The following is a 22579-nucleotide window of genomic DNA, read 5'->3' as shown; positions in this document are numbered from 1 at the left end:
ACTTGAAGAGGTCATGCTGACTTATGCTGAAGAGGAAATGCCCTTGAAATGGGTGTTCCAACAAGACAACGACCCCAAACACACCAGTAAATGTGCAACATCTTGGTTCCAGACCAACAAGATTGACGCTATGGAGTGGCCAGCCCAATCCCCGGATCTTAATCCAATAGAAAACTTGTGGGGTGACATCAAAAATGCAGTTTCTGAGGCAAAACCAAGAAATAGAGAAGAACTGTGGAATGTAGTCCAATCATCCTGGGCTGTAATACCTGTTCACAGGTGCCAGAAGTTGGTTGACTCCATGCAACACAGATGTACAGCAGTTCTCAGAAACAGTGCTTATACAACTAAATATTAATTAAGTGATTCAAAGGAAAGCAAAATCTTCAAACATTTTTCAGTTTATCTAGTGAATGTTTGAGTTTGTAAAGAAGAATACAAACACTGCTATTTTTTTGAACAGTCGAATATTCACTTTTCTTCAATTGTTTTTAGAGGAACAACACAAATTCGATATATTTTTCTTCATGTTTTGATTTGGAATAGAATGTGTAGTGTTCCCAATGCATTTGTGTGTATGGAAATAAAAGCTATTAGAAGGCTTTTGAGCTTTATTCACTTTTTTCAACACGCTGCTATTATTTTGAACACAACTGTATATATATATATATATATATATATATATATATAACATTATAAATAACCTTTTTCTTTTTTCCCTTTTTCATAAGTGATCACATTCCCTCTGTTCTCAGCTGCACATGAGCACATCAATCTTCCCAGTGAAGGACTGTGCATGAAGGTGTGAGGGGGGCATTGTCAGGACAAGTCTGATCATTGGAGGAGAGCAAGCTGAGTTCCCAGCACAGTTAGAGAACTGACCTTGGTGTGCTCTCTTACCTAGTGTGGTCAGTTTTTAATAGGAACGCAAGGGGACTGGCATGAACACCAGGGATTTCATACAAAGGAGGCAATACAAAGAGAACAGGATACTTTTTCATACAAGTGCATGGTACAGAAGGCACATAACAGGCATATGAAATGTTGAAAGGGAAATTTGTGTACGAGCGCACCTGTAAAATAGCCGCTGAACATCACGTAACCATACACCCTAAAAACAATATAAATCATAAGATGCAGCGCTACAGAACCGAAATGTTTAAGTAAAGGCGAATAAATAAATCAAATGAATAAATAAATCAATACATAGATGACTGAACAGATGCAACAGTTCATAGAATAAGGTGACTTTTAGTGCTCTCCTCTATTTCATATCCTCCTGATGCTCAGGCGTTGTGCGAAATAGTGCTGAAGAAATGCACACTCACCAGAACGCACAGGAAAATGAGCGTTTGTCAATATAAATTCCCCTTAGAGTCATCAGCTGGTTAGGATAAGGTAGTATGATAGCCTCCCTCCAGAGCTCCTGGATATTCCTGTGCAATCCCTTGGTAGGTGGCCTATGGACTTCTCCTTAAAGCTTACATGCGTTCCTTACCCAGCAGAGAGATGAGTAACTGCAAATGGATACTCCCCAAGGGAGTCAAGACAAAGACGTATCCATAGTGTAGTAGGTAATTAAAAGAGGATTTATTAACACATCAAGTATCCGTGATACACAGCAGTGTATATAAAAGTGTGGACTGACCGTCCAATGGTAAAGACGGCCGGCGGAGCTCCACTATGCTCCGGCGGCGTGACGTCACGGCGTTCCTGGCTCCTCCTACGCGTTTCGTGCACACGCACGTCGTCTGGGGGGATTTGCCAATGAACGCCGAGCCGTGCGACGTCCATTTATATGCTAGGCGCATGCGCATTAGGGAGGCGCCATATTTTAGAAGTATAAACCAGAGACATTCGGATACTCGTACGGGCGCCATTTTTCGTTGGATTTATTGCTTATACACACTGTTATAGCAGCAGTATGTATAATCGGCCGGCTGTCATTATCGAATACACCACTGTGGCCCCATGACAACCTATGTTCGGTGTTTACAACCTAGAAGCCGATTGATATATAATAATTTATGTGGTAATGAGGTAAGTATGTTCCAATTGACCAAATTAAAGTGCGAATCGAATCCGAATTGTGTATATGGCACTAGCATATAAACCACTTCATAAAGATATATATACATATGATATTCGTTAAAAATATACATAATAAATATAGACCAAAATATCTAATGTTATGCAATTAAAACAATGGACATACATAAGTCCTTACTAAAATATAAAATATAAAATGGTACATATAAAATATACCCTTTTAATTGTTACATATCCAGTATTAGCCAGTCCCAATCAGTGACAATAGATTATTATAGATGACACAATGAAAATAAATAAAAATACAGTAAAAAGATAAAGTAGGTGCAGTAGAATGACATCGTCATATCCTGTTCTCTTAATATGGCGATAAAAAATAAAATAAAAAGGTCCACAGAGTTTTAACTATTATTAATAAAACAATTTAGATCTATATCTATATTGTGGCCTTTTGGGTGCAGGGTCTGGAGCTCATATATCCAGCGTGTTTCGAGTTGTGAGACTCCCCGCAATTTATTCACCCCCCTCCAATGGGGTTGTACTATATCTATCCCAACAAACTGTAGAGATGATGGGTCATTATTATGTTTACGTTTAAAATGATAAGACAGTGAATGATCTTTATATCCCTTTTTAATGTTGTTGATATGTTCTCTCAGTCTATCACGTAAGCGTCTGGTAGTACGTCCCACATACTGGAGTTTGCAAGAACATTCAAGGAGGTATACTACATTTTTGCTATAACAAGTTATACATTTGTCTAATTTGTATGTTCTTCCTGTAGTACATGAAGAAAAAGTGAATTGTTTCTGTTTCCTTACGTTATTCGTCGTACAGATAACGCACTTATTACAAGGAAAAAAACCTTTTATGTTTGGTGCAAAAGAGATCTTATCTGGGGGGTTAATGGCATTCGGTGCTAGTCGATGTCTCAACGCCGTAGCTTTTTTATATATAACTTCCGGTTTCACTGGAAGGATTTTAGAAAGGATTTTAGAAAGGATGGGATCCGCCATCAGGACATTCCAATTCTTATTAATAATGTGTTTGATGGCCCTATGCTGTATAGAATATGTGGTTAAAAAGGGGCAGGACAATGACTTATTAGTCATTCTTTTATCCTCCAGTAATGCGTTTCTATTTATATTAGCCACTTGTTGGATAGTGTCATCAATTCTATGTTGGGGATATCCTTTTTCCAGGAATTTTACTTTTAAAGTCTCAGCCTGCGTATAATATGTATCCAGTTTAGGACAGTTCCTACGTATTCTTGTAAATTGACCTTTCGGAATGTTTGCTAGCCACGCAGGGTGGTGACAGCTTTCTAGCGGAATAAAACTATTCCTATCGGTTTTTTTGAAAAAGGATTTAGTAATAATCATACCGACGAAACCACCAGGACGGCCTATTATAAGTGGAATAGGCTCATTATTCTCTAAAGTAGGAGAATATATAGATTATTTCCTACAACCACTGGTCACACAAACTCCGTCATTTTTAAAGGATACAAAGCACATTTTGAATGATATCAAAGACATCAGAATCTCATCTCAGACCTTTTTAGTCACAGCGGATGTCACATCCTTATATAGCAATATTGCACATGGAGATGGGATGGAAGCCGCTAAATATTTCTTGGACACTCATAGCACTTTATCTCCCCCACATATTGAGTACATTTTAATATTGCTGCAGTTCGCAATGCAGAACAATTATTTCTGGTTTGATCGCAATTATTTCCTGCAAACCAAAGGCGTAGCGATGTTTGCCCCCAGTCTAGCAAATCTTTTTATGGCGTATTGGGAGGAGTTTTTAATCTATGCTAGAGAGTGGCCAGAGTTAATATTTTATAAAAGATTTATAGATGACGTGTTTTTATTATGGAATGGGGAGGAGGAATCTTTACATAACTTTTTTAAAACATTAAATGACAATACACTTAATATTGAATTTAGCTATGCATATAGTAATACAAAAATACATTTCTTGGACTTGACATTATTAAATGATAATGGTATGATTATTACTAAATCCTTTTTCAAAAAAACCGATAGGAATAGTTTTATTCCGCTAGAAAGCTGTCACCACCCTGCGTGGCTAGCAAACATTCCGAAAGGTCAATTTACAAGAATACGTAGGAACTGTACTAAACTGGATACATATTATACGCAGGCTGAGACTTTAAAAGTAAAATTCCTGGAAAAAGGATATCCCCAACATAGAATTGATGACACTATCCAACAAGTGGCTAATATAAATAGAAACGCATTACTGGAGGATAAAAGAATGACTAATAAGTCATTGTCCTGCCCCTTTTTAACCACATATTCTATACAGCATAGGGCCATCAAACACATTATTAATAAGAATTGGAATGTCCTGATGGCGGATCCCATCCTTTCTAAAATCCTTCCAGTGAAACCGGAAGTTATATATAAAAAAGCTACGGCGTTGAGACATCGACTAGCACCGAATCCCATTAACCCCCCAGATAAGATCTCTTTTGCACCAAACATAAAAGGTTTTTTTCCTTGTAATAAGTGCGTTATCTGTACGACGAATAACGTAAGGAAACAGAAACAATTCACTTTTTCTTCATGTACTACAGGAAGAACATACAAATTAGACAAATGTATAACTTGTTATAGCAAAAATGTAGTATACCTCCTTGAATGTTCTTGCAAACTCCAGTATGTGGGACGTACTACCAGACGCTTACGTGATAGACTGAGAGAACATATCAACAACATTAAAAAGGGATATAAAGATCATTCACTGTCTTATCATTTTAAACGTAAACATAATAATGACCCATCATCTCTACAGTTTGTTGGGATAGATATAGTACAACCCCATTGGAGGGGGGTGAATAAATTGCGGGGAGTCTCACAACTCGAAACACGCTGGATATATGAGCTCCAGACCCTGCACCCAAAAGGCCACAATATAGATATAGATCTAAATTGTTTTATTAATAATAGTTAAAACTCTGTGGACCTTTTTATTTTATTTTTTATCACCATATTAAGAGAACAGGATATGACGATGTCATTCTACTGCACCTACTTTATCTTTTTACTGTATTTTTATTTATTTTCATTGTGTCATCTATAATAATCTATTGTCACTGATTGGGACTGGCTAATACTGGATATGTAACAATTAAAAGGGTATATTTTATATGTACCATTTTATATTATATATTTTAGTAAGGACTTATGTATGTCCATTGTTTTAATTGCATAACATTAGATATTTTGGTCTATATTTATTATGTATATTTTTAACGAATATCATATGTATATATATCTTTATGAAGTGGTTTATATGCTAGTGCCATATACACAATTCGGATTCGATTCGCACTTTAATTTGGTCAATTGGAACATACTTACCTCATTACCACATAAATTATTATATATCAATCGGCTTCTAGGTTGTAAACACCGAACATAGGTTGTCATGGGGCCACAGTGGTGTATTCGATAATGACAGCCAGCCGATTATACATACTGCTGCTATAACAGTGTGTATAAGCAATAAATCCAACGAAAAATGGCACCCGTACGAGTATCCGGATGTCTCTGGTTTATACTTCTAAAATATGGCGCCTCCCTAATGCGCATGCGCCTAGCATATAAATGGACGTCGCACGGCTCGGCGTTCATTGGCAAATCCCCCCAGACGACGTGCGTGTGCACGAAACGCGTAGGAGGAGCCAGGAACGCCGTGACGTCACGCCGCCGGAGCATCGTGGAGCTCCGCCGGCCATCTTTACCATTGGACGGTCAGTCCACACTTTTATATACACTGCTGTGTATCACGGATACTTGATGTGTTAATAAATCCTCTTTTAACTACCTACTACACTATGGATACGTCTTTGTCTTGACTCCCTTGGGGAGTATCCATTTGCAGTTATTCATCTCTCTGCTGGGTAAGGAACGCATGTAAGCTTTAAGGAGAAGTCCATAGGCCACCTACCAAGGGATTGCACAGGAATATCCAGGAGCTCTGGAGGGAGGCTATCATACTACCTTATCCTAACCAGCTGATGACTCTAAGGGGAATTTATATTGACAAACGCTCATTTTCCTGTGCGTTCTGGTGAGTGTGCATTTCTTCAGCACTATTTCGCACAACGCCTGAGCATCAGGAGGATATGAAATAGAGGAGAGCACTAAAAGTCACCTTATTCTATGAACTGTTGCATCTGTTCAGTCATCTATGTATTGATTTATTTATTCATTTGATTTATTTATTCGCCTTTACTTAAACATTCCGGTTCTGTAGCGCTGCATCTTATGATTTATATGAGATGTTGGGTTTCATAGCTGCTTGTAAACTGAAGTAATTAATTCTCAAAGATCTCAACAAATATTGTTAACATTAAAGGATTGTCAGGCTGCCAAGATCCGGTCTCATAGTGTGTTACCAACTTTATGGGTGAAAAATTTGGTATTCCCAGTATTTGTAGTCCCTTTTGGTGCATTCAGGGACAAGGCAGGAAATTAATCTATCATCGGCAGTGAAAATACTTGTAACCTTTCTCTTGCTTTGTGTTAAAAAATAAATATCTTTAACCTGGAAAACAGTGAAGGGGTTGAATAAGGTGCTGAGCTACAGCAATATGGAGAAGGAGATATTGCCTTTTATCATTTTCCCCCTCTACTACGATACTGATGTTATGCTGCACCATTCTCCCCTGGCCAGGAGGGGGAGGGCTAAAGCCAGGGAAGCCTATATACTTCTATGCAAAGAGCTAAGAATGCTGGGAGTTGTAGTTTGAGATGGCAGCCATATAATGGCTAAACTCTAATGGTTACACTACAGATCCCAATATGCACTGTAGGAGGAGTGGAGAGAGGATTTTTATGAAACTCTAGGAAAAGTTCTTCCTCTTAGCAAAGAGGCATTTAGAGGGAGAGCACCTCTATCTGGATATTCACCTGCCAGTTGGAGACCATACCAGTGGACATCTATGCCTGGGACCGGGAGTGAGGACACCCAAGGGCAGCGCAGCACCATCTACATCGTAGCACCTGCACCACTGCAGCATGGAGACTGGAGACCATACAATTCCCACTGCTGACCACTGGAGGCTTTTAGAGAAAAACTGAGGGAGCCCCCCTTCTACAGTGTGAGGTCACTTCAGCATCCTGGCGACTGGCGGGAGGGCTATTTACCCATTGCTGATACTGCTAGCAGGAACTGAGCCACTGAGAGCAGGACACCAAGTGTACCCAATCCATTCCGCACCCATACTCTAATCCATACTGAACCTTTACAGCATCTGAACAACATCTACCTTGCACCTGTGCCAAGACTATACCATATCTATTCTGTACCTATACTACATGCAAGTCGACTGGAACTGTCATTAAGTGCAGAGGGCCCCAATGATAGCCGGCAGAAGAACATCTCAAAGGACTGCCGCTCTTATATTAATTATTCTGCAAGCCTTCATTGTTCCCCTGCCCCCTCCTCTACCATCCTCCATTTCTTCGGTGCATACCTTGTCGGTTTAGGACTAGCAATCCTGCCATAAATGCTCTCTGGCAGTATAGTTCCAGCACACGGTAGATTACACTTTACTGCTGGTCATTGCCTTCCTTGAGGTGATCTTGCTACTGTTTATGCTGGCCTAGATGCCAAAGCATTTATTTACTAAAGCTGGAGAATGCAAAATCAGGTTCACTTCTGCATATAAATCAAACAGCTTCCAGGTTTTATTGCCAAAGCTTAACTGAACAAGCTGAGGTTAGAAGCTGATCCTTTACTCAAGAGGGAATTAAAAAAAAACAAAAATAAGGCTTCAGGAAAAGAATTAGGGTGTTCATTGACCGATCTCAAGAATGACAGCCATAGCAACCAGGCAGATTGTTATCCTGCCCATGTGGTAGGAGCTAAAGACCATTTTAGATTTTCAATAACCTGGTTCAAGTGAGATCCCACAAATGAGAAGGACCCGTCGGGTCCGCCTCAGGTAGTAAATCGAAGCAGCGTGTCACCTGGAATCGAGATGTAAATCTACCAGAACATTATCTCTACCAGGGATATGCTTGGCTTTCAGCTATATATCTAAATGAAGACACCTGTAGACCAAATATCACAGTAAAACAATGACTGGCAGAGAGTTTGACGAGAGACAGTTGATAGCGACCAAGACTCCTTGTTGTCTGTACTGATAAGTAAGTGTCTATTTCTGAAACTTTCTCCCCATAATTCTATAGCCATTATGATGGTAAAAAGCTCCAGAAGCACTATATTTTTAAAATAGCCTTTGCATCTTCATTTGTCATGCCACGTCTCTGCACACCAGTGTGTCTTCCATATTGCTGAAAAACCCAAAGAGCATTCAGCGTCGATGAAAAGGCAAAAAATCCAATCTAAAATTAACTCCTGCTGACAAACTGCTCTGTCATTAAAACTGTCTAGAAATTGGTACCAAACTAGCAAGTCTTCTCACATGTCATGGGTAACACACACGAGAAAATGGCAATTTCAGGCCAGCAATGGCCAAATGTAACCTGTACAAAAAAGTTCTTCTAACAGGTAAGGTCTGAGTGGCAAAAACACGTAATCCAAGCAACGACTGCATCTCTTTTCGGGTAATTTCCTTTTTTCTTTACAAAAAGCTGCAATAAATCTTTTATCTGCTCCTGTTTTTCTTGAAAACATGTAAGCCACACAGTCTTTCATGCACTAACGGAATACAAAATGCATACAAATTGTAAAAAAGAAGTTCAACACCCTCAGACAATCAGGCTACAGAACCCATGAATAGAAAATCATCAAGGTAATGAATGATGAAAGGTGAGCCCATTTCCACAGATATTACCCATTTTAAAAAAGTAGACGTTTCAAAATAGTAGCATGACATGGAACACCCTATAGGTAAACACTTGTCAAAATAAAAGAAACCTTCATAGAAAATACCCAATGAATTAAAGTATGTAGGATGAATGGGTAATAGGCGAAAAGCAGATTTAATATCTGATTTTGCTAAAAGAGCCTTGTTACCCAGCATCCTAAGTTTTTTCAAAGCATCTTCAAATGATTCAGAGGAAATCGATGAGAGGTCACTGTCAATTTGATCATTAGGCAAAGCCTCTTTTAGGAAAGATAAATGATGGATTAATCTATACTCATTGGGCTCTTTTTTCAGGACAATAGATTTTAAAGAGATCCTAAAATTCCTAAAAGGAGGGAAACTAAAAGGGCCAGCAAGTCTACCCCCTTTGCATTCTTTGTCCAATATTTCTTTAACTACATAAAGATCCCATAAGGAGAAGGGGGCCTTGAAACCTGTAGCCCCCTCTCTCACTCATGGAAGCCTTAAAACTTCCTAACTGCAACAGGCCCATAAGGGAAGGGGAGCATTAAAACAGGCATTTCCCTTTTTCCCTCATTAGATGTTGCTCTTGATTAAGGTGAGATTGAGACATACTCCTATGCATGTTAGTAAAAGAGTCCCCTAAGGTATTGACAGTTTGGCAGTGCTCCTTTAGTTTAATGTGAAGCTGCAATGACATGAAGGCAATGGCTAGGGTGTGGAGCTGACATTTTATAGCTTAGGCCTCCACCAATATAAAACCTTTAATCTCACCAAGGATATAATTATGCAGCTTTAAAGTTGAACTTAAAGTGGTTGCAAACCTTTACATATGCCAAGTTAAGTGACTGGCCTCAGGTGATGCAGAGAGATGAAACAAATCATCCTACATAAGTTGTACTTGTTTATATGTAGCCATTTCTTCACAACATCTGTTCAAATACTGAATTTTTAAAGCTTGACTGAGAGTTCAAAAAAAAGGGGGTGGAGAGCTGACAGTACACTCTGCAGGGCTCAGTGAGGAGAGTTCTGAGAGCTGATTGGAGGGGCACACCCTCCTCCATACAGCTCACAGGAACAGAGATGAGTCTGCTGAAGGTCCCTCCCCTGTCACCATTTTTCTCTTGTCAGAAGTGACTCATGTTGATAGCAGAGGAATAAAGCAGCAGACAGAAATGACACTTAGTGCTCCTAATTGAACACATACACACTATAGAGGGATATGTTTTGTTCATATTTCGTGTCTGAGGTTTACTACCACTTTAAGTGTATTTGATTTTGAATACCTTGTAAATGAAATTATTAGAAGGGAATCTTACACACAACAGTGTTGTAGGGCATACTGACACAATGCATTACTCATTTTTACTTTCTAAGTACATACGTCTATTACATATTCACTTGATTATTCAGCAATTTTAATGCTTTTCATCTACTGCAACTTTAAGTATTCTGCACTCTTTAGCATTAGACTGTAGAGTTGGGAACTGTCCTCAAGACACGGCAATTATATTCAGTACAGTGCATCCAGAAAGTATTCACAGCGCTTAACTTTTGCCACATTTTGTAATGTTACAGCCTTATTCCAAAATGGATTAAATTCATTTGTTTCCTCAATATTCTACAAACAATACTCCATTATGACAATGTGAAAGAAGTTTGTTTTGAAATCTTTGCAATTTATTAAAAATAGAAAAAGGAAAAAAATGAACCTCTTTCACATTGTCATTATGGGGTATTGTTTGTAGAATGCTGAGGAAAAAAAATTAATTTAATAAATTTTGGAATAAGTCTGTAACATAACAAAATGTGGCAAAAGTTAAGCGCTGTGAACACTTTCTGGATGCACTGTAACTAGTCTCATTTTGGAAATTATTACTGGAACTATTTGAGCTTTCTTAAAAGATTCCATTAAACATAAAACAAGAATATTGTGCAAATCAAGTATACTTCCTCCAACAATTGTTGTGTATGCAGATGTCAGGAATCTGTAATTAAGGCACAACAATTTAGTCTTGCTGCCTCTTATATCTGAGTTAAAAGCATATGTAGTGTGACCTAAAGAAATACTTCCTTTAACATATGGGATGGCTTTTGGCTACTGTAGACTTGTCCTATATATGTACATTTTTGCAATTACCTTGAAGCTAGTTGTAATCGAAGCAAATTTGTTATCTGCTGTTTCTGGGTTGCCAATAAGATAATCCCAGCTAGTAAAGATCTTCCAACTGAAGGTAAAATTATCATCATCTCCATCAACAGCGCTTTCATTCATATTTTTTGCCATTCTGTGCACAAGTGAGGAAAAAATGCATTACATATGTAATCAAAAGGCTACATAGACTAGGGGAAACATGGCTCATAACTATGCATAAGAAGTCAGAAAACAATTACAGCAAAAATTACAGAAGTCAAGGAAAAATCAGAATGGCTTGTGTTCATTTAGTTTTTTTTTGTTGGCTCAGCACCTCTGAAGATTTGTGGATGGATAAATTCAGTTGCAGAACTGGAGGGACAAATGTACAGGAACTGCTTAAAAGAGTTACAAGATTCTCTATATTTAAGCATTATGTAACCAGCTTAATTTTGTGTGTAGATTATTTGTATTGGTGAAATGAGTTATAGCTCTATATGAAAGGCAGACAGCATGCAAGAGGTCACATGGCCATATGAACTCAACATGTTGGAATGCTTTGGGGCAGGGGGCTCCCTCCCAAAGCACATTGTCTCCATATTGATGAGGATAAGGGTCTCTTCCTCACAACACTGGGCAGTTGTTGGTCTGGTTCTGTGGGTGGGGGATTTTCAGAATCTGGAAGCCCCTTTAACAAGGAGACCCCAGATCCTGGCCCCCATCCTATGTGAATGAGTATGTGTGCATTGTAGCTGGCGATTCCTTTCAAAGTAAAAGTTAACTATTACAAGTGGGGGCAAGAAGGGGGTCCCACCCCACTCCCCCCACTGCTGCCGCTTTTACTAGGCTCTCCCAAGTTACCAGGGAAACTGGTAAGGATGTGACTGGCAGTATCCGGTTCCTGGGACACAGTGAGAGGAACTGATGCTGTTTCTCCCACTGTGTGATGTTAGAAATCGGAAGCAATGAGGATTTTGTCAATTCCAGTTTCTTTGATTGCTTGACCATTACTGGCCAGTGAATCAGCTGATCTGTGTCTGATCAGTTGCATTGGGGGCCAGAGGAGAGATCTGGGGTCTAATAAACCCCATAAAGAGGACCTGTCATGGCCCATGTTATCACAAGGGATGTTCATCCCTTGTGATGGCAATAAAGTTGATTAAAAAATAAATAAATAAAGAGACAGCGTAAAAAAAGGTTTTTTTTTAAATAAATTAAAGAATAAGATTAAAGAAAAAAATTAAAGCTTCCCTCCTGCCATGCTTGCGCACAAATACAAGGTCTCACATGCATATGTAAACGGAGCTCACATCACACATTCGCTAAGGATGTCAGAGTGAGAACAATAATTCTAGCTGCAGACCTCCTGTGTAACTCTAAACTGGTAACCTTTAAAGGCTTTAAAAGTGTCGCCTATGGAGATTTTTTAGGTACTGTAGTTTGGCGCTGTTGTACTCTTCTTTACAAAAACATTAGGTATTATAATGTGTTTTTGTGCATTAAAATTCAATTAGCTGTATTTTTTTTCCAAATTGTGTTTGAAAAACTGCTGCACCATTGTTGTTCTTTAGGGCCTCTGCCTCAAACAATATATAATGTTTGGGGGCTCTACCTAGTTTTCTAGTGAAAAAATATAATTTTTTTACATGTAGGAGAGGGATGTCAGAATTGGCAGTGGAAGTGGTTAATGTAATTGATGAAGCATGTAAAAAGCAAATTCCTCTTTACTTATTTCATCTGCACATGATTAGGTGTTAAGGATTAGCAGAAACTTAAGTTTCACATGACTGGATAAATTAAGTGAATATTTCACACAATTTAATGAGCAAAGATTCACAGCTCCTTTAGTAAACCAGCCTAAGTGATCATGAATATTGGCAAGCAATCATGGTCAGATTTCGACTGCATAGTTACTAGCCAATATTCTACTTCATTAAGGGGCTTTTATTTTTTTTAATCTTGCCATCTTGAAATTAAGCTTGTCGTACTTTTATTTCACAATTAAGTTTTATTAAGAATAGTTTTAACAACATATACACATTGTACAAAATGAGAATGTATGAAAATAAGAATGGTTACATACAATAAGGGGACTTATCACCAAACAAACAACGCAGATATGTGAGACACTTCAGTTAATTAAGCAGTAATACCTACGTTCTTATCAAAACGATTAAGCTGTATCCAAACACGCCAACACCACATAAAAAATAGGCCAAGGGAAGTCGAAATTTTAGAGGTCCAATAGTTCTTTCACTGTTGTAGTAGCCATAGAAAAGGGGTGAGTACTTTAAAACTCCCTGTAAAATGAAAACACTTAGTAAACTAGTTAAATACCAAAGCAAAAAGAAACATTTGAACCATTTAAAGCATAAGGCCACAAGCACACTGTATCCTTTGGATGCCTTTTCTCCTTAGAGGAGAAAAGCAGCAGGAAAAAAATGCAGTAACAGCAGTCTTGTGTACGTAATTATGTGTGCTCATAGAGAATAAACAGGTGGCGCACACACCTAGTGCATTATCCAAGGTTTATTGAAAGGTATCACCAGCAAGGCTCCCATCATCCATCCACTACACACCAGAGGCTGGTCAGTAGCTCTGAGGAAAGGGATTTGTCCCCGAAACACGTCAGCCATTTGACCGCACTGACAGTTGGAACACCTTGCTTGCCGTTGTGGCCATCGTCATTATGCAAATGCTTTTTAGATACATGCTTCTTTTTACTTTTCATACCTTTCAATAAACCTTGGATAATGCACTAGGTGTGTGCACCACCTGTTTATTCTCTATCTAGTGGCTGATCTCCCCGTCTGAGGAGGGCTGCACCCCTGAAGCATCTCCTTTGGTTGTCGCTGTCCTGGTTCCCTTGGCTTCTCTTTTGGCTGTGCATTTCCTGAGGTGCTAGAGAGTACATATGATATCCGGTTATGTGTGCTCATGCATTTGGCATTAATGCATTCTAATGGCCAGAATATTAATTTATTCTGGAAAACAGAATGCATGAACGGGCGTAAACGCACCTAGCATTGTCATGCATTTATGCACGTTTCTGCAGCCCAAACACTCCTCTTTAGAATGCACAAGTAAAATATTTTTTTATGCCTCTAAACTCCTGTAAACGCTTATGTGTGCAGGGACACAGGTTAACATGGAAGGGCGTTTAGAGGCAGAAACAAAACATCAAACGCCTTGTAAAACGGGCATTTTTGAGTTCAGGTGTCCACGGGTCCTAAATGATAATAACAGTATCAGCTGCTGAATTGGTAACCAAAAAAAAAAAAGATTTTGAGCTGGTCACTTTATAAAGTATATATGAATTAATAGGATTTAGAGTGCTTGTAGTTACATAAATATGCATGTTCTGATGTATGCTAAGTTAATCACTTTAGCTGCAGAAGGTTTTACCCCTTTCATGAGCAGGGCATTTTTTGCTATTCAGCACTGTGCTACTTTTACTGGCAATTGCTTGACCATGCAACACTGTACCCAAATGAAATTTATATCTTATTTTCACATAAATAGAGCTTTTTTTTATTACATTGTTTAAAACTTTGTTAACTTTTTTTTTTTTTTGCATACCATCATCAAAGTAGTCCAGTGTTGCACTAGCGACACTGTACTACTCTGGGGGGTGAGCACCGCGATGTATGGATATCTCATTGTGCCCGAGGGAGCTGTCTGCCAGCAGTAAATGTAATGTTGGCTGTCAGAAAGTGGTTAATAAATATTTGTTGCTCCTTCATCCAGAGTGTAGGCACTCTGATACAGGAGCTGTGTTACTGGCCAGATCACCAGAGGGTGAAAACAGAGGGAAAAAATGCCTACAAAAAAGAAAACTAATGCAGCAACCACATCTAATGATTGGTAAGCTGCAATATATTACATTTTTGTTTTTTGTGTTTGTAAGGAGGTGCATTGCAGTCTCCTAGCTGTAGATGGTGCTATTTCATAGTGCTGCTACAGTAGGAGAATGGAGACTATGAGGAACTTTGTTCCTCTGAAGCCACCATACTAGTCATCAGGGTAGTGGCTGTCTGATTTGACACTGTAACCCTGAATGACCCCGACGGCCATCTTTAGTGAGGGCAGTGCTTAAAAAAGCACAAGCTCACTGCTTTTGGCATGCATATTGTGTGTGGCTAGGTCAGGGACAGGAACAAAATTGATAGGGAGAGTGTTCCTAGCATAGGGAGAGATTCCAGAGGAGGAAGGACAGAATAGGGGCTGTCTCTGAGGGAAACCTTTCTGCTACTAGTGCTAAGCCACACTTTGCTATCCACCTCCCCCTGTGACAGGTGCTGTTGGTCCCTGTGCATCACTCTCTGCCAGTATTGTGTTACCTTTGGTGAGTGTTGCTGCCAGTCTGAGCCACTACATAGACTGTTACTGTATATTGAAACGTGTATGACAATCCAATTTCTACAAATCCAACCACTGTGTGTGCTGTGTCTTCCCTCTGGGGTGCCTACCACCCAGACCACTGCAGCCTACACATAGGGTAAAGTCAGCAGGATATGTCCTATTTAGCAGCTGACACAGACGGGGGAGTAGGGACCACCATGGCACCACTGGGAGCAGCCCTGGTTCTATTGCCCAATTTTAAACAGTCTAACATCTCCCTGTCGGATTGGGAGGAAAGGCTGGAGAGTGCTGTATGCCTTTATTAGATAACCACCAGGCTGATCACAAAACTGGCTATCAATTTTTTGGAAGATGATGCCCGCCAGTCAGTAACATGCAACCAGAAGATGCACGTGCCAGCTTAGAGCAAATTGTAGCACCATTAGAGGGCCTATTAGGGGAGAATGTAACACTGAGCTAAGAAGCAGGTTCTTCATCCAGCAGGAGGATGAAATCCTTACACACTTTGACATAGGCCTCCAGGAGTTGTGGAAGCGATTAGAGAAAAAGGGCCTGCAAGGGTGTGCCAGACAAGCTGCGCCCCAGACAAGCTGCTACATGATGAATTCATTAGAGGAGTAATTGTAGGTCCTATCCAGCATGTCCTACAGGAACGGGTGAGGTCTCAGCCCTCTCTCACCTTCAATGATATAATGGTGGAGGTGGTGGCCAGCAAAAAGGAGGACACAAAAGCCACCATGAGCTCACTAGAAAAGGGAACCTCTCTATGTCAGAGAAGAGGCTCTGGTGCCTTCCCCACTGACTGCCCTCCAGACCGCCATCCGAGAATGGACCCATAACCTGGCATCCATGCAGCAAGAAATTACAACAGTTAAACAGGATTTGGCCCACCTTCCTAAGGTCAAGAATGCCCTGCAAAAGGATTCGGATGAAGACCAGAGGTGTTGGCAGTTTGGTTGTTTTGGGCACCTGGCCAGGAGCTGTGGATGCTCTGAGAGCAAGGGGACCTTTCACCAATTAAACTAGATGCTCCCAGGGCAGAGTCCCTTGCTTGATCAACATTGGATCTGAAGTCACTTTCATGGAATATGACTTTTTCATCCAAAGTTTTGGGACCCAAAGCTATATCCAACCTGGCTGTCCCTAAAAGCAGCTAACAACTTATTCATCAGGGTGAAAGGGGTCACGTGGATGAAGGTCCACATTTTTGACCAAGTGGTGGAACGAGTTAAAGTAGTTTTCACCCAAAAGCCCAGTCATGTCCTTGGTGTCCATTGTGCAGGGCATAAATCTGGACTTGCCTTGCCTGTTGGCAGAAGTGGAGTGGCTAAGTGAGCTCAAATGGAGTTGTGGCTTATGGGCATTGCGGCTTAATGTAGTACAAGCCAACAAAGTCCAACAGGGGACAGAGAAATGGCAGCCGGAACAGGTAGAAGTTTTCCACAACCCCCCAAAAAAACTGCTTCTGGCTCCCCTTCAAGAAGTCATCTGGTCCTTGTTCATTGGAACCCACAAAAGGCTACAGTGTGCCACAGTTGTTGTAGAGCCCTGAAAAGACCTCAAGATGTCAGAGGAGTGACTGATAGCTTGAACCCTGTCCAAGGTTTCTCTGGGGCTGGGCACTGGTCCAGTTCGTCAATGTGGGGATGTCCCCTGTCCAGCTGCCAGCGCACAAGACCCTTGAAGACCTCTATGTTGTGCCCAGACACTGCATCATGGAGCTGTAGCCTGCAGTGGAAGCTATCTGTGCCCAGCTACAGGCTGCCTCATTCCAATTGGACTTTTAGTTCCAGCAGTTGTTTGTCCAACTAGCCATTCCCTTCCAGGATTACTCATTATCCCAGCAATACCTTCTCCATCAGCTGCTGAAGAAACACTTGCTAGTTTTTGCAACGGGTGCTGAGGATTGTGTGTGCACCGAGGCCATAGACCACCCCAATCACAGATTCAGGAGAAGTAGTGAGAAAAATCCCAGACTTTCTTAAAGTGTAGAAAGTGGATAAGTGTAAGAATTGATGCTGGTTTGAAGCCAAAGGGTAGTCACACCAAACATTGATTTGATTTCTCTTCTGTTCACTCACTTTGCATTTTGTAAATTGATAAAAAAAACAATTAAAATGTTTTTTTGGAAGCTTTTCTGCTTTACTGTATGTGGCATCACTGCGATCGTCATTAGCAGAAGAATTTATTTTGCAGATTTGTTTGGTGGCACATGGTAATGGAATAAAAAAAAATGCATCTAAATTTCTAAAGAAAAGTTTTTTTTGTTGTTTTTTTTTACTATTTTTGGCACAGTTTTCCTTTGATAATACAAAGTCATAAGATATCCATTTACATTTCCCAACACATGAAAGCCCCATCTATTCTTAAAAAAAATAAGGTATAATCTACCTAGATACATGAAGTAGCTGTGTTGATATGTACGGTTTTACTAAAACATGTCAAAATTGTGTAATTGGGTATTAAGTTGTGTTTTGACCCTGGTCATAGAGAGGTTCACATTTGACATTCTTTAATATGACTTAACAATGTTCTCACTTTTGACACATAGGAAGAGTATAAGTTAACCACTTGCCCTCCTGACAGGGCTGCTGTTAGAAACCACAGGGCCCCATACAGCCAATGTGACAGGGTCCCCTCAACTTGACAGGGCCCCCTAAAAAAAAGACAAAACAGAGTTTACTATGCTTCAGTTATGAATGAACACAAGGACAGATCGGTACCGATCATTGCGTTCATTTAGGAAAGCAAGGGGCTGGTAAATGTAACATATTTACCGGACCCTTCCCTCAGTCTCCATCCTGAAGGATCCTATTGCATGACTGCAGTTGCCGGTGGGAAGAGGAGGGAATCCAGCAGCACTGCAGGGATGGGGGCACACAGGGGGACCTGGGCCGCAGAGGGAAACGTATGGCGCACAGTAAGGGTGATGGGTGTGGCGGGAGGGGGATTACTGGAACTGATCCCCTGTATGGCTCTCTCTGCAGCAGCTGAAAGCCAGCAGGAGGGTAAGAAGAGGCCAGCTTTCAACTTCTGCAGAGAGGCATACAGGGGATTGGTTCAGTAATTACCCCCCCTAGCTGTGCCGATCACCCTCCCTGCCCAAACATCTAATTCACTCAGCTGTCTGGGCCCCCCTGCTGGCCTGGGCCCCATACAGGAGGACTGGTGGTACCCCCTTATCCATGGCCCTGCCTCCTGAGGATTTACCCCCCTTCCTGACCAGGCCTCTTTTTGCTATACAGCTCTGCACTATTTCAGCTGGTAATTGCGTGGTCATGCTATGCTGTACATAAATGAAATTGATGTCCTTTTTTTCATATAAATATAGCTTTTGGTTGTATTTGATCACCTGTGCGCTTTTTATTTTTCACGCTATAAACAAAAAAAGACCGAAAAGTTTGAAAAAAAACAATATTTTTACTTTCGGCTATAAAAAATATATGGTAAACTCAAAATTACTCATAAATTTAGGCCAAAATGTATTCTTCTACAGGTCTTTGGTAAAAAAATCCCAATAAGTGTATATTGATTGCTTTGTGTGAAAGTTATAGCGTCTACAAACTATGGTATAGATACTGCAATTTACGCCATTTTTTGCTATACAGCGCTGCACTAGTTTAACTAACAATTGTGTGGTCATGCAATGCTGTACATAAATGAAAATTATGTAATTTTTTCACACAAATAGAGCTTTCTTTTGGTATTTTGGTGGCAAAAATTTGAAAAAAAACTATATTTTCTCATTTCTGTCATAAAAAATATCCAAAAAACTAAAATGTCATCATAAATTTAGGCAAACGTATTCTGCTATGTTTTTGGTAAAAAAAAATCCCAATATGTATATATTGATTGCTTTGTGTGAAAGTTATAGTATCTAAAAACAATGGTATAGTTATTGGAATTTACACAGCATTTACTTTCTGACTGAGCGTATAAATTGCTTTGGCCCACAATCAAGTTGTACAGATCTCTGTGATAAACAGCTCCATAAAATCAAGGGAAGTAGTTAAATTTGCTGTTTCCACCTGAATTCTGGGTTGGGCAGTGAATGGGAAAAGTATGGGCACTGCAGAATCTGTAGGCTGCCAATTAGGATTTACAAATATAATCCGGAAGGACATTATGGGCTCTATGGGTCTGTGTGCGAATTCTTGGTAGCTGTAGGACACTACTTGTGCTCGCCACCACACAAGCTTGTACTGTACTTATGGGACTCGCCACATCACCAAGTGATACTGCAGTGCTGGTATAAAAAAGACCAGGATGTACTAGGCCACTGGTGCTCACCAGTTCACCAAAAGGTAGAGCGGCACTAGTACTGGCACTCTGCTGCATATGAGACAAGTCATGCAATCCTAGTACTTCAGCTTCATGGGGTTGGGAAACCTGACCGTATCAGAGACGTCTCCATCGTCCAAGCTACCTGTCAGGGTGCTGCTGCTGTCTACAGGTTCGTATTCTGAGGCTGATTGTGTCAGGGAGTCTTCCCCTTCGCTCTCACCTGACATGCGCAGAATCCTGTAGACCTCTTCACTAGTGTACCTTTTGTTGGACAATTTGAACTCTAAATTTACAGGTACCTAGTGCAACTCACGGGAAAAAGACCACCTAGCTGTCAGGGACTGCTTGAACCGCTACAAAAAAATTTACCGGCAAGTGTTAACAGAGAACAGGCCTGATTCTGTGAACACTGCAGTTTTGTGCGAAATGTATTACAGGTGACAGTGATCAGAAATTATACTGACACTGCACTTCTTGTTAGAGGTGGGGGGGAGTGTTGAGGCTAAACGCTAGTGCTGGCAGCGAATGTGGATCATCCTGCTAGCACTGCATTTTTGGGGACACTAATACTAAGGGGGCACTGGTATAGTTTTGTTCATACAATCAATATACTAGTAATGACAGTGGTCAGCGACCTATAGCGTGAGTGCGATAGTGTGCGGGCAATATAACGCTAGCTGACCCTGATGCTATCTGAAGCTATCTGATGTCGCTAGTGGCAGTAATACAGTGATCAGTGATGAAAATTACTGTACACTGACACTGTACTAATGACACTGGCAGGGGGAAATCAAAGGGTTCAATGTGGCAATCAAGGGGTTAAAATGTCTTTATCTAATGTGTGTGGGTGCAGTGTGCTTCTTTTACTCACGTGTGATGTCTTTCTTCTCTCTCTGGAACAAAATGGTTCAAGGGAGAGAAGAACCAGCTAGATCCTGTGCCTGTATTTACAAATACAGGCACAGCTCTGCATCTCCATTTGCTGTAGGAGATGGGCAGAGTCCCGGTCAAAAACACTGGCCGAGACCTGCTGACATACACCTCCTAGAACGAATAACAGCAGGGGTTAGCGTGGGGCACACGTATACGCCGTTTCAACTCGAAGGAGCAAAGTGATGTACGGGTACATCGTTTTGCCTGCAGCTACCGCCCGTCCGCAGTAAATTGTGGGCAGGTGGGCCGGAAGTGGTTAAGGACTTTCTTTGTAAACACAAAGGGGGAGATTTACAAAAAACTGGAGACTGCAAAATCTGATGAAGCTTTGCATAGACACCATTTAGCTTCCTGGTTTTATTGTCAAATCTTAATTAAACAAGTTAGAAGCTGATTGGTTACCATGCACAGCTGCACAAGATTCTGAATGTTCCAATTTAAGTAAATCTCCTCCATAGACAATTTATTAGGTTCAATAAAACAAAAAAATAAAGCTAAAATTCGGTTCCTTTTTTTAGTAATTTTGGTGTATTTTGCAAAATAGCAACAAAGATCAAAATATCACCTTTTAAAATTGTAAAAAGACAAGCATGTATCCAGGGGCAGACTGACAACTCATGGGGCCCCTGGGCAATAGGGGATCGTGGGGCCCCTGTGTCCTTGCCCAAACTCAAAAAAGCCTATGAAAAAGGTATCAGGGGCATCTCATGGGGCCCCCTACTGACCCCGGGCCCTTGGGCAGTGCCCGAGTTTCCAAATGGTCAGTCCGCCCCTACATGTATCCAATGTTAAAAGTTGCTATTTTGACAACTTTTTTTCACTGCCATACATACAGTCACAGCATCTGTGAGCCTTTCCTTGATTTGCATAAGCTGCTCACCACAGTTGCAAACAAACATCCTGGTTGTAGAAATATACTCTTTTTTTATGGCATATGGCCCTCAGTGGCCATGTAAATGAGGCCTAAAGTGTTACAATAATGATATCATGCATTTTCTGAAAGAAGTTGGTTATCACAGCCTACATTTTCTCTTGCTACTATTGTTTTCAAAATGCATTTTCCATCATATAAACAGCTTTAATTACTCAGATTTGTGAACAGTCTACTTTAATAACCTGATCCTAGATTCAAACAGTAATGTCCAATGTAAATTGCAAATTTTGGTTAAAAAAGCAAGTAATAAAAAACTAAAACGTAAATGTAAGTCTAACTCTAGGGAAAACTGTTTTTTTTTGTGGTTTTCATCTGAGTGGGAAAAATATCTGAAATCTTTTCCATTGATGTCTTTGTCCCAGATAAGAGGATTCCCACCTGTGAAAATCATTGTTACTGTGAAAAACACCTGTCTTGATGACCACTATCACTAGGATAGAAAATGATAGTAAATACCCCTACAGAAAAGCAGACAACAATAAAAACAAGACATACATTCTACCAAAGGCTTGCCCTATTCACCTGAACAGGAAAAAAGGTTTGGATGGATTGTTAATTTAATGTATAATAGTATATATCCAGTTTTAGAGGAAGTAAGGAAGTAAGGTATGTATTTTTTACCCCAAACTCACTAAGAACATCATAGTTCATAGCCGTTGCCTCCTCAGACCTTGGTACAATCTTTCTTGGAATGCTTCCGTATGGAAGGCCCATTAGCATCTGTGTTGTAAAGAAAATATACTCAGCATAAAGGCAATTTAGTATTTTTAATTAGTATTTTTTTTATTTAGTGCGTTAATATAAATTGTTAAATAACATTTATCATCTACAAAAGCATGATTGGGCATGCAACGATTCTCCGAATAAAAAAAGTACAATAACCATACAAAGTAATAATATTATAGTAATAAATTCTGTTTTCTACCACCATGAAAAATGCATTTGGATCAGCAATGTTAAATAGGAGGTTTGACACAATGTTTTAAAACAAGGGTGTCCAATCTTTTGACTTTCCTGGGCCAGAAGAAGAGGAATTGTTTTGAGCCAC

The 22579-nt window shown here is 40.1% G+C and overlaps 1 protein-coding gene across 1 annotated transcript in view; it reads right to left on the bottom strand.

Annotated features, from left to right (window-relative positions):
- The window catches only part of LOC149451072 (transmembrane channel-like protein 2-A), a 133591-nt gene that overhangs the window by 62581 nt on the left and 48431 nt on the right, over positions 1 to 22579 (bottom strand). Inside the window, exons 8-10 of the mRNA XM_089691036.1 lie at positions 22153 to 22251; positions 13176 to 13318; positions 11025 to 11172 (exon numbers count right to left, since the gene is read on the bottom strand). Coding sequence (XP_089547162.1) covers positions 11025 to 11172; positions 13176 to 13318; positions 22153 to 22251 — 390 coding nt within the window. The remainder of the gene's footprint in view (positions 1 to 11024; positions 11173 to 13175; positions 13319 to 22152; positions 22252 to 22579) is intronic.

The sequence above is a fragment of the Staurois parvus genome, unplaced genomic scaffold (genome assembly GCF_062004578.1).
Source record: "Staurois parvus isolate SC_StPar_1 unplaced genomic scaffold, SC_StPar_1.0 ptg000549l, whole genome shotgun sequence".
Taxonomy (NCBI): Eukaryota; Metazoa; Chordata; class Amphibia; order Anura; family Ranidae; genus Staurois; species Staurois parvus.
Note: the sequence above shows the minus strand (reverse complement) of the source record. Positions and strands in the feature narration are given on the sequence as shown.